Source organism: Scyliorhinus canicula, chromosome 6 (assembly GCF_902713615.1).
Source record: "Scyliorhinus canicula chromosome 6, sScyCan1.1, whole genome shotgun sequence".
NCBI lineage: Eukaryota > Metazoa > Chordata > Chondrichthyes > Carcharhiniformes > Scyliorhinidae > Scyliorhinus > Scyliorhinus canicula.
Genome location: NC_052151.1, coordinates 2,761,815 through 2,774,970, shown reverse-complemented (window position 1 = coordinate 2,774,970; position 13,156 = coordinate 2,761,815). Strand labels below are relative to the sequence as shown.

General features: G+C 55.3%; 1 protein-coding gene across 1 annotated transcript in view; it reads left to right on the top strand.

Annotated features, from left to right (window-relative positions):
- Nucleotides 1–9,510, top strand: part of LOC119966914 (calpain-2 catalytic subunit-like) — a 38,223-nt gene extending 28,713 nt beyond the window's left edge. The window contains exon 4 of the mRNA XM_038798872.1: nt 9,373–9,510. Coding sequence (XP_038654800.1) covers nt 9,373–9,510 — 138 coding nt within the window. The remainder of the gene's footprint in view (nt 1–9,372) is intronic.
- Nucleotides 9,511–13,156: the final 3,646 nt, after the last annotated feature.

Below are 13,156 nucleotides of genomic sequence, written 5' to 3'. Positions count from 1 at the left end.
GAGACTTGTCTACCTTTAGCCCCATTAGCTTGCCCATCACTCCCTCCTTAGTGATAACAATCCTCTCAAGGTCCTCACCTGTCATAACCTCATTTCTATCAGTCGCTGGCATGTTATTTGTGTCTTCCACTGTGAAGACCGACCCAAAAAACCTGTTCAGTTCCTCAGCCATTTCCTCATTTCCCATTATTATAACTCCCTTCTCATCCTTTAAAGGACCAATATTTACCTTAGCCACTCTTTTTTGTCTTATATATTTGTTAAAACTTTTACTGTCTGTTTTTATATTCTGAGCAAGTTTACTCTCATACTCTATCTTACTCTTCTTTATAGCTTTTTTTAGTAGCTTTCTGTTGCCCCCTAAAGATTTCCCAGTCCTCTAATCTCCCAGCAATCTTTGCCACTTTATATGCTTGTAAATATAGGGAGAAGGCAGGAGAATGGGGATGGGAAACATATCAGCCATGATTGAATGGTGGAACAGACTCGATGGGCCGAGTGGCCTAATTCTGCTCCTATGTCTTATGGTCTTACATCCTGCTATTTCCACTCTGACTAGCACGTTTGTAAGACCTCATCCGGGCTTTTACCTGGTACCGATGTGCACCATGACCACTGGCTGTTCACCCATCCCCCTCCCAGAATGTCCTGGGCGGAATTCTACCCCCCCCCCCCCCCCCAACACCAGGTGGGAGAATCGCCCGGGCGCCGAGCAAGTCCCACCACGCCGCCCCGGCACCCACACGCAATTCTCCCCCCCCCCCCCCCAAAACCGGCGCGGCGAGATTCACGGCTGGCCGCTGGGAGAATCGCTGCTCGCCGTTTGTAACGGGCGAGCGGCGATTCTCCAGCCCCGATGGGCCGAGCAGCCTGCCCAACACGACAGGTTCCCATCGGCGCCGCCCACACCTGGTCGCTGCCGATGGGAACAGCGCGGGAACGCTGGGGGGGGGCTGTGGGAGGGGGAAAGGGGTTCTTGCACCGGGGGGGGGGGTGGCTCAAAGGGGGTCTGGCCCGCGATCGGTGCCCACCGATTGGCGGGCCGGCCTCTCTGAAGGAGGACCTCCTTTCCTCCGCCGCCCCGCAAGATCCATCCGACATTTGCGTAAATGATGCAACGCCGCTCCTAGCCCCCCGGGGGCGGGAGAATAGGGAGCGAGGAGCGGCCTCCGACGCCGGAGTGAAACACTCCGGTTGTCACTCCGGTGTCGGGACTTAGTCTCCCGATGGGAGAATCCCGCCCCCTGTACCCGCTCCAACACATCCTTGACCCCAGCACCAGGGAGGTAACATACCATCCTGGAGTCTCGATTACGCCCACAGAAACGCCTCTCTATTCCCCTTACAATTGAATCCCCGATAACTGTTGCATTCCCACACTTTCTATTCCTCCCCTTCTGCAGCAGAACCAATCATGGTGCCACGGGTTGGGCTGTTGCTGCTTTGCCCTGAGAGGCCGTTCCCCTCAACAGTATCCAAAGCGGGATATCTGTTCCTCAGGGGAATGGCCACAGGTGGTTCCTGCGCTACCTGCCTCACTGTCTTGTTCTGTCTGAACAAAGAAAAGTACAGCACAGGAACAGGCCCTTTGGCCCTCCAATCCTGTGCCGACCATGCTACCCGACTAAACTAAAATCTTCTGCGCTTCCTAGGGTAGAGGGGTCAATTACTAGGTTAAAGGTGCGAGGGGCAAGGTTTAGAGGAGATGTACGAGGCAAGTTTTTTTACACAGAGGATAGTGGGTGCCTGGAACTCGCTGCCGGAGGAGGTGGTGGAAGCAGGGACGATAGTGACATTTAAGGGGCATCTTGACAAATACATGAATAGGATGTGAATAGAGGGATACGGACCCAGGAAGGGGCTGGTTTAGCTCACTGGGCTAAATCGCTGGCTTTGAAAGCAGACCAAGGTAGGCCAGCAGCACGGTTCAATTCCCGTGCCATCCTCCCCGAACAGGCGCCGGAATGTGGCGACTAGGGGCTTTTCACAGTAACTTCATTTGAAGCCTATTCGTGTAAATAAGCAATTTTTATTTCATTTCATTTCAGGAAGTGTAGAAGATTTTAGTTTAGATGGGCAGCATGGTCGGCACAGGCTTGGAGGGCCGAAGGGCCTGTTCCTGTGCTGTACTTTTCTTTGTTCTTCCTGGGTCCGTATCCCTCTATTCCCATCCTATTCATGTATTTGTCAAGATGCCCCTTAAATGTCACTATCGTCCCTGCTTCCACCACCTCCTCCGGCAGCGAGTTCCAGGCACCCACTACCTTCTGTGTAAAAAACTTGCCTCGTCCATCTTCTCTAAACCTTGCCCCTCGCACCTTAAACCTATGCCCCCTAGTAATTGACCCCTCTACCCTGGGGAAAAGCCTCTGACTATCCACTCTGTCTATGCCCCTCATAATTTTGTAGACCTCTATCAGGTCGCCCCTCAACCTCTGTCGTTCCAGTGAAAACAAACCGAGTTTATTCAACCGCTCCTCATAGCTAACGCCCTCCATACCAGGCAACATCCTGGTAAATCTCTTCTGCACCCTCTCTAAAGCCTCCACATCCTTCTGGTAGTGTGGCGACCAGAATTGAACACTATACTCCAAGTGTGGCCTAACTAAGGTTCTATACAGCTGCAACATGACTTGCCAATTCTTATACTCAATGCCCCGGCCAATGAAGGCAAGCATGCCGTATGCCTTCTTGACTTCCTTCTCCACCTGTGTTGCCCCTTTCAGTGACCTGTGGATCTGTACACCTGGATCTCTCTGACTGTCAATACTCTTGAGAGTTCTACCATTCACTGTATATTTCCTACCTGTAATAGACCTTCCAAAATGCATTACCTCACATTTGTCCGGATTAAACTCCATCTGCCATCTCTCCCCCCAAGTCTCCAAACAATCTAAATCCTGCTGCATCCTCTGACAGTCCTCATCGCTATCCGCAATTCTACCAACCTTTGTGCCGTCTGCAAACTTACTAATCAGACCAGTTACATTTTCCTCCAAATCATTTATATATACCACAAACAGCAAAGGTCCCAGCACTGATCCCTGCGGAACACCACTAGTCACAGCCCTCCAATTAGAAAAGCACCCTGCCATTGCTACTCTCTGCCTTCTATGACCTAGCCAGTTCTGTATCCATCTTGCCAGCTCACCCCTGATCCCGTGTGACTTCACCTTTTGTACCAGTCTACCATGAGGGACCTTGTCAAAGGCCTTACTGAAGTCCATATAGACAACATCCAATGGCCTACCTACATCAATCATCTTTGTGACCTCCTCTAAAACTATCAAGTTAGTGAGACACGACCTCCCCTTCACAAAACCGTGCTGCCTCTCACTAATACGTCCATTTGCTTCCAAATGGGAGTAGATCCTGCCTCGAAGGATTCTCTCCAGTAATTTCCCTGCCACTGACATAAGGCTCACCAGCCTGTAGTTCCCTGGATTATCCTTGCTCCCCTTCTTAAACAAAGGAACAATATTGGCTATTCTCCAGTCCTCCGGGACATCACCTGAAGACAGTGAGGATCCAAAGATTTCTGTCAAGGCCTCAGCAATTTCCTCTCTTGCCTCCTTCAATATTCTGGGGTAGATCCCATCAGGCCCTGGGGACTTATCTACCTTAATATTTTTCAAGACGCCCAACACCTCGTCTTTTTGGATCTCAATGTGACCCAGGCTATCTACACACCCTTCTCCAGACTCAACATCCACCAATTCCTTCTCTTTGGTGAATACTGATGCAAAGTATTCATTTAGTACCTCGCCCATTTCCTCTGGCTCCACACATAGATTCCCTCCCCTGTCCTTCAGTGGGCCAACCCTTTCCCTGGCTACCCTCTTGCTTTTTATGTACACGTAAAAAGCCTTGGGATTTTCCTTAACCCTATTTGCCTGGTGGTCACCCAATCCCTTCCTGCCTGCGGAGTGAGTCTGAGCCTGCGGTGTGACCACCTCTCTGGACGTGCTGTCCACGATGCTCTCCGACTGGCGGATGCTCCACAGTGTCTCCAGCCGCCGCTCCAACTCGGAAACTCAGGTTTCCAGGAGCTGCAGCTGGAGACCCTTCCTGCACACATGCTGATCCCGGGCACTGGAAACGTTCCCGAAATCCCACATGGAGCAAGAGGAGCACAGAAAAGCTTTGAGCTCTCCTCATTGATGTAACCCTTTAATTTAAACCTTTAAAAGATGCTGAATATCAGATTATATCCAATTCTCTCGGGCCCATCCTTTCTTGTCCACATAACTACCAATTACAGTCCGTGCAGATTATGAACCACACAACAGATTTTCAAACCAAAAAAAGTGAAAGAAGTTGTAAAGACTTACCAACCTTACCCACTACTTGTTTTAAAAACGATTTAATTGGTATTTTATACACAGCAACACTTTACATTTAATATGGAGAAATGCCACCAGGTCTGCAGCTGTGGGTGGTGCTGCTGATTGGCAGCATCCTCATGGCTGACCAATCAGCTCTCTCTCTCTTGTAGCCTCTTCTCCCAGTTCCACCCAACTCCGAATGCAGTCTGACTCCAGCCAATCAGCGCTCACAGATAAATGTGGCTGATGATCTGGATGGCTAGCAGACCCCAGTTGTTTTGGATCCTTCCCAAAGCTGGTGTAGTTTTGGGAATGTTTTGCGAGGACAATGTCAGAGATTGTGGGGCTGAAATTGGCAGCAAGCCCTTGGGTAGCGATATTCCGAGTCTGGGAGGATCTGAGCTGGGGAGAGAGGCCGACATGTTCGCCTTTGTTTCCCTGAGAGTCTGGAGGAGGATCTCGTTAGGATGACTAGCCCATGATTTGGATAAGCGAACTAAATGTATTATCTCCAAATGTGCAGATGATACAGAGTTGGGTGGGAGGGTGAGCTGTGAGGAGGATGCAGAGATGCTTCAGCAGGATTTGGACAGGCTGAGTGAGTGGCCACATGCATGGCAGATACAGCATAATGTGGAGAAATGTGAGGTTATCCAGTTCTGCAGCAAAAATAGGCAGGCAGATTATTATTGGAATGGGTGTAAATGGAGAGAGGCGATACTCAGCGAGACCTTGGCATCCTCGTGCATCAGTCGCTGAAAGTAAGCGCGCAGGTACAGCCGGCAGTAAAGGCAGCAAATGGTATGTTGGCCTTTATAGCGAGAGGATTTGGGGATAGGAATAGAGATGTTTTACTGCAATTGTATAGGGCATTGGTGAGGCCACACCTGGAGTATTGTGCCCAGTTTTGGGGTCCTTATCGGAGGAAGGATGTTGTTGCGATGGAGGGAGGGCAGCGAAGGTTTACCAGGCTGATTCCTGGGGTGGCCGGACTGTCAGATGAGGAGAGACTGAGTCGGTTCGGATTATATTCATTGGCGTTTAGAGAATGAGAGGGGATCTCATAGAAACTTACAGAATTCTAACAGGATTAGACAGATTCAGAAAGAATGTTCCCGATGGTGGGGGAGTCCAGAACTAGGGGCCATAGTTTGAGGATAAGGGGTCAACCTTTTAGGACTGAGGTGAGGAGAAATGTCTTCACCCAGAGAGCGGGGAATCTGTGGAATTCACTCCCACAGAAAGTAGTTGAGGCCAAAACTTTGTGTAATTTCAAGGAGGAATTAGATTCTGCTTTTGGGGCAAAGGGATCATGGGATATGGGGGAAGGCGGGATCAGGGTATTGAACTTGATAATCAGCCATGATCATAATGAATGGCGGAGCAGGCTGGAAGGGCCGAATGGCAGAGCAGGCTGGAAGGGCCGAATGGCAGAGCAGGCTGGAAGGGCCGAATGGCCTGCTCCTGCTTCTACTTTCTATGTATGTTTCCATGTAATAGTAGTTTTAAAATCTCCACATATTCGCAATGAGACATCAGGTTTCAGAACAGGAACTATTGATGTTAGAACATAGAACAGTACAGCACAGAACAGACCCTTCGGCCCTCAATGTTGTGCCGAGCCATGATCACCCTACTCAAACCCACGTATCCCCCCTATACCCGTAACCCAACAACCCCCCCCCCCTTAACCTTACTTTTATTAGGACACTACGGGCAATTTCTCATGGCCAATCCACCTAACCCGCACATCTTTGGACTGTGGGAGGAAACCCACGCACACACGGGGAGGACGTGCAGACTCCACACAGACAGTGACCCAGCCGGGAATCGAACCTGGGACCCTGGAGCTGTGAAGCATTTATGCTAACCACCATGCTACCGTGCTGCCCCATCACTTGTAGTAACTGGATCAACAACTCCTCTTCGAACAAGCTTCTCTCGTTCTTGTTTGACCTTTGGCCTGATGTCCAAAGACCATAAGACCATAAGACATAGGAGCAGAATTAGGCCATTCAGCCCATCGAGTCTGCTCCGCCATTCAATCATGGCTGATATTTTTCTCTTCCCCATTCTCCTGCCTTCTCCCCATAACCCGTGATCCCCTTATTAATCAAGAATCTATCTATCTCTGTCTTAAAGACACTCAGTGATTTGGCCTCCACAGCCTTCAGCGGCAAAGAGTTCCACAGATTCACCATCCTCTGGCTGAAGAAATTCCTCCTCCTCTCTGTTTTAAAGGATCGTCCCTTTAGTCTGAGATTGTGACCTCTGGTTCTAGTTTTTCCTACAAGTGGAAAAATCCTCTCCACGTCCACTCTATCCAGGCCTCGCAGTATCCTGTAAGTTTCAATAAGATTCCCCCTCATCCTTCTAAACTCCAACGAGTACAGACCCAGAGTCCTCAACCATTCCTCATACGACAAGCTCTTCATTCCAGGGATCATTCTTGTGAAACTCCTCTGGACCCTTTCCAAGGCCAGCACATCCTTCCTTAGATACGGGGCCCAAAACTGCTCACAATACTCCAAATGGGGTCTGACCAGAGCCTCAGAAGTACATCCCTGGTCTTGTATTCTAGCCATCTCGACATGAATGCTAACATTGCATTTGCCTTCCTAACTACCGACTGAACCTGCACGTTAACCTTAGGAGAATCATGAACAAGGACTCCCAAGTCCCTTTGTGTTTCTGATTTCCTAAGCAGTTCCCCATTTAGAAAATAGACTGTGCCTAAATCTCTCCTTCCAAAGTGCATAACCTCACACTTTTCCACATTGTATTCCATTTGCCACTTCATTGCCCACTCTCCTAGCTTGTCCAAGTCCTTCTGCAGCCCTCTGCTTCCTCAATACTACCTGTCCCTCTACAGATCTTTGTATCATCTGTAAACTTAGCAACAGTGTCTTCAGTACCTTCTTCCAGATCGTTACTGTACATTGTGAAAAGTTGTGGTCCCAGCACAGACCCCTGAGGCACACCACTAGTCACCGGCTGCCATCCTGAAAAAGGCCCCTTTATCCCCACTCTCTGCCTTCTGCCAGTCAGCCAATCCTCTATCCATGCCAGGATCTTACCCTGAACACCATGGGCTCTTTACTTATTTAACAGTCTCCTAAGCGGCACCTTGTCAAAGGCCTTCTGGAAATCTAAATAAATCACGTCCACTGATTCTCCTTTGTCTAACTTCCTTGTTACTTCCTCAAAGAACTCTAACAGATTTGTCAGACACGACCTCCCTTTGACAAAGCCGTGCTGACTCAGTCCTATTTTACCATGCACTTCCAAATACTCCGCAATCTCATCTTTAATAACAGACTCTAAAATCTTACCAATGACTGAAGTCAGGCTAACCGGCCAATAATTTCCCGTCTTCTGCCTCCCTCCCTTCTTAAACAGCGGAGTTACATTAGCCACTTTCCAATCCTCTGGGACCCTTCCTGCCTCCAGTGATTCCTGAAAGATTCACCTGAGGAAGGAGCTGCGCTCCGAAAGCTCGTGTTTGAAACAAACCTGTTGGACTTTAACCTGGTGTTGTCAGACTTCTTACTGTCCTGAAAGATCACCACCAATGCCTCCACAATCTCCTCAGCTATCTCTTTTAGAACCCTGGGGTATAGTTCATCCGGTCCAGGGCTGGTTTAGCTCGAGGGTTGGTTCAGCTCAATGGGCATAGACACCTGGTTTGTGATGCAGAACAAGGCCAGCAGCGTGGGTTCAATTCTGAATTCTCCCTCTGTGTACCCGAAGAGGAGCCGGAATGTGGCAACTCGGGGATTTTCACAGTAGCTTGATTGCAGTGTTAATGTCAGCCTATTTGTGACAATAAAGACTATTTATTTATTCAGACCTTTCAGTTTCTCCAGAACCATCTCCTTAGTAATGGTCACTGCACTCACCTCTGCCCCCTGGTTCTCCTGGAGCTCTGGCATCCCACTGGTGTCTTCCACCGTGAAGACTGATGCAAAGTAACTATTCAGTTCCTCTGCCATTTCTTTGTTTCCTATTATTACTTCTCCAGCCACGTTTTCCAGTGGTCCAATGTCTATTTTTGCCTCTTATATATTGAAAGAATCTCTTCCTGTCTTCCTTTATATTACTAGCTAGCTTGCACTCATACCTCATCTCCCCCCTTATTGCTTTTTTAGTTGTCCTCTGCTCGCTTTTAAAGGCTTCCCAATCCTCTGGTTTCCCACTAATCCTCACCACTTTGTATGCTCCCTCGTCAGCCATGGATGCCTTGTCCTCCCCTTAGCATGTTTCCTCCTCCTTGGGATGAATTTCTGTTGTGCCTCCCCAATAACCCCCAAAACTCCTGCCATTGCTGTTCCACTGTCTTCCCTGCTCGGCTCCTTCTCCAATCAACTCTGGCCAGCCCCTCCCTCATGTCTTTGTAGTTACCCTTATTTCATTATCTCTGTCTCTCGGTGTCCCTCTCTTTTTCTGTATTGCTGTCATTTTCTCTTCCTCCATGTCTCTCTCAGCCTCTATCTCTCTGTGTCACTCTTTCACTATCTTGTCTCTCTTTGCCTCTCTCTTATTCTTTGTTTGTCTGTCTCTTTCTGTCTGTCTCTCTTTCTGTCTGTCTCTCTTTCTGTCTGTCTCTCTTTCTGTCTGTCTCTCTTTCTGTCTGTCTCTCCGTCTGTCTGTCTGTCTCTCCGTCTGTCTGTCTGTCTCTCCATCTGTCTGTCTGTCTCTCCGTCTGTCTGTCTGTCTCTCTGTCAGTCTATCTCTCTCTGTCTATCTCTCACAACACCAGGTTGAGGAAGGAGCAGTGCTCCGAAAGCTAGTGATTTGAAACAAACCTGTTGGACATTAGCCAGTGTTGGAAGATTTCTTACTGTAACTTTTCTATGGTGCTATAGCCAGTTTCCATTCCACAGACCCAGCAGGAAGGATATGATCCAGTTTGAGTGGGTTTGTGTTGCCAGTAACAGGGCTCTGCAGCTGTTTGATATTTTGGGTTTTGGGGGGGGGGGGGGGGTGGGGGGGGTTGGACAGAAGGTTTGTTGCTGACAGTTTATTTACCCGTTGTCTTCCTGTCCAGTTCTGGCAGTTTGGGGACTGGGTCGATGTGGTGATCGATGACCGACTGCCCACCAAGGATGGAGAGCTGATGTTCGTCCATTCAGCCGAAAACAATGAATTCTGGAGCGCGCTGCTGGAGAAGGCGTACGCCAAGTAAGGCCCCTCACACCGAACACTCCCCTCACACCGAGCACTCCCCTCACACCGAACACTCCCCTCACACCGAGCACTCCCCTCACACCGAGCACTCCCCTCACACCGAGCCCTCCCCTCACACCGAGCCCTCCCCTCACACCGAGCCCTCCCCTCACACCGAGCCCTCCCCTCACACCGAGCCCTCCCCTCACACCGAGCACTCCCCTCACACCGAGCCCTCCCCTCACACCGAGCCCTCCCCTCACACCGAGCCCTCCCCTCACACCGAGCCCTCCCCTCACACCGAGCCCTCCCCTCACACCGAGCCCTCCCCTCACACCGAGCCCTCCCCTCACACCGAGCCCTCCCCTCACACCGAGCCCTCCCCTCACACCGAGCACTCCCCTCACACCGAGCCCTCCCCTCACACCGAGCCCTCCCCTCACACCGAGCCCTCCCCTCACACCGAGCCCTCCCCTCACACCGAGCCCTCCCCTCACACCGAGCCCTCCCCTCACACCGAGCCCTCCCCTCACACCGAGCCCTCCCCTCACACCGAGCCCTCCCCTCACACCGAGCCCTCCCCTCACACCGAGCCCTCCCCTCACACCGAGCCCCCCCTCACACCGAGCCCTCCCCTCACACCGAGCCCTCCCCTCACACCGAGCCCTCCCCTCACACCGAGCCCTCCCCTCACACCGAGCCCTCCCCTCACACCGAGCCTCCCCTCACACCGAGCCCTCCCCTCACACCGAGCCCTCCCCTCACACCGAGCCCTCCCCTCACACCGAGCCCTCCCCGCACACCGAGCCCTCCCCTCACACCGAGCCCTCCCCTCACACCCGAGCCCTCCCCTCACACCGAGCCCTCCCCTCACACCGAGCCCTCCCCTCACACCGAGCCCTCCCCTCACACCGAGCCCTCCCCTCACACCGAGCCCTCCCCTCACACCGAGCCCTCCCCTCACACCGAGCCCTCCCCTCACACCGAGCCCTCCCCTCACACCGAGCCCTCCCCTCACACCGAGCCTCCCCTCACACCGAGCCCTCCCCTCACACCGAGCCCTCCCCTCACACCGAGCCCTCCCCTCACACCGAGCCCTCCCCTCACACCGAGCCCTCCCCTCACAACCGAGCCCTCCCCTCACACCGAGCCCTCTCCTCACACCGAGCCCTCCCCTCACACCGAGCCCTCCCTCACACCGAGCCCTCCCCTCACACCGAGCCCTCCCCTCACACCGGCCCTCCCCTCACACCGAGCCCTCCCTCACACCGAGCCCTCCCCTCACACCGAGCCCTCCCCTCACACCGAGCCCTCCCCTCACACCGAGCCCTCCCCTCACACCGAGCCCTCCCCTCACACCGAGCCCTCCCCTCACACCGAGCCCTCCCCTCACACCGAGCACTCCCCTCACACCGAGCCCTCCCCTCACCGAGCACCCCCCTCACACCGAGCACCGAGCCCTCCCCTCACACCGAGCCCTCCCCTCACACCGAGCCCTCCCCTCACACCGAGCCCTCCCCTCACACCGAGCCCTCCCCTCACACGAGCCCTCCCCTCACACCGAGCCCTCCCCTCACACCGAGCCCTCCCCTCACACCGAGCCCTCCCCTCACCCCTCACACCGAGCCCTCCCCTCACACCGAGCCCTCCCCTCACACCGAGCCCTCCCCTCACCCCTCACACCGAGCCCTCCCCTCACACCGAGCCCTCCCCTCACACCGAGCCCTCCCCTCACACCGAGCCCTCCCCTCACCCCCACACCGAGCACTCCCCTCACAACCGAGCCCTCCCCTCACACCGAGCCCATCCCCTCACACCCGAGCCCTCCCCTCACACCGAGCCCTCCCCTCACACCGAGCCCTCCCCTCACACCGAGCCCTCCCCTCACACCGAGCACTCCCCTCACACCGAGCCCTCCCCTCACACCGAGCCCTACCCTCACACCGAGCCCTCCCCTCACACCGAGCCCTCCCCTCACACCGAGCACCGAGCCCTCCCCTCACACCTAGCACCGAGCCTCCCCTCATCCCCTCAACACCGAGCCCTCACCTCACACCGAGCCTCCCCTCACACCGAGCCCTCACCCCACACCGAGACCTCCCCTCACACCGCGGCACTCCCCTCACACCGAGCCCTCCCCTCACACCGAGCCTCCCCTCACGAACCTCCCTACACCGAGCCCTCCCCTCACACCGAGCCCCCCCTCACACCGAGCCCTCCCCTCACACCGAGCCCTCCCCTCACACCGAGCCCACCGACCCCTCCCCTCCACACCGAGCCCTCCCCTCACACCGAGCACCGAGCCCTCCCTCACACCTCACCTACCGAGCCCTCCCCTCACACCGAGCCCTCCCCTCACACCGAGCCCTCCCCTCACACCGACACCTCCCAGAGCCCCCCCCCTCACACACCGAGCCCTCCCTCACACCGAGCCCCGATCCCTCCCCTCACCCGAGCCCTCCCCTCACAACCGAGCCCGTCCCCTCACACCGACCCCCCTCACACCGAGCACGTCCCCTCACCAGCCGCTCCCTCACAACCGGCCCATCACCACACCGAGCCCTCCCCTCACAAAGGCAGAGCCCTCCCCTCACACGAGGCCCTCCCTCACACCGAGCCCTGTCCCCTCTACACCGAGCCCATCCGCAGCAACCGGCCCTCCCCTCACAACCGAGCCCTCCCCTCACACCGAGCCCTCCCCTCAACACGAGCCCATCCCCTCACACCGAGCCCTCCCCTTCACAAACCGGGGGGGGAGCCCTCCCTCACCACCGAGCCCTCCCCTCACACCGAGCCCTCCCCTCACACCGAGCACCGAGCACCGAGCCCTCCCCTCACACCGAGCCCTCCCCTCACACCTTAGCCCTCCCCCCTCACACCGAGCCCTCCCCTCACACCGCGCCTCCCCTCACACCGAGCCCTCCCCTCACACCGAGCCCTCCCCTCACACCGGCCCTCCCCTCACACCGAGCCCTCCCCTCACACCGAGCCCTCCCCTCACACCGAGCCCTCCCCTCACACCGAGCCTCCCCTCACACCGAGCCCTCCCCTCACACCGAGCCCTCCCCTCCACACCGAGCCCTCCCCTCACACCGAGCCCTCCCTCACACCGAGCCCTCCCCTCACACCGAGCCCTCCCCTCACACCGAGCCCTCCCCTCACACCGAGCCCTCCCCTCACACCGAGCCCTCCCCTCACACCGAGCCCTCCCCTCACACCGAGCCCTCCCCTCACACCGAGCCCTCCCCTCACACCGAGCCCTCCCCTCACACCGAGCCCTCCCCTCACACCGAGCCCTCCCCTCACACCGAGCCCTCCCCTCACACCGAGCCCTCCCCTCACACCGAGCCCTCCCCTCACACCGAGCCCATCCCCTCACACCGAGCCTCCCCTCACACCGAGCCCTCCCCTCACACCGAGCCCTCCCCTCACACCGAGCCTCCCCTCACACGAGCCCCCCTCACACCGAGGCCCTCCCCTCATCACACCGAGCCCTCCCCTCACACCGAGCCCTCCCCTCACACCGAGCCCTCCCCTCACACCGAGCCCTCCCCTCACACCGAGCCCTCCCCTCACACCGAGCCCTCCCCTCACACCGAGCCCTCCCCTCACACCGAGCCCTCCCCTCACACCGAGCCCTCCCCTCACACCGAGCCCTCCCCTCA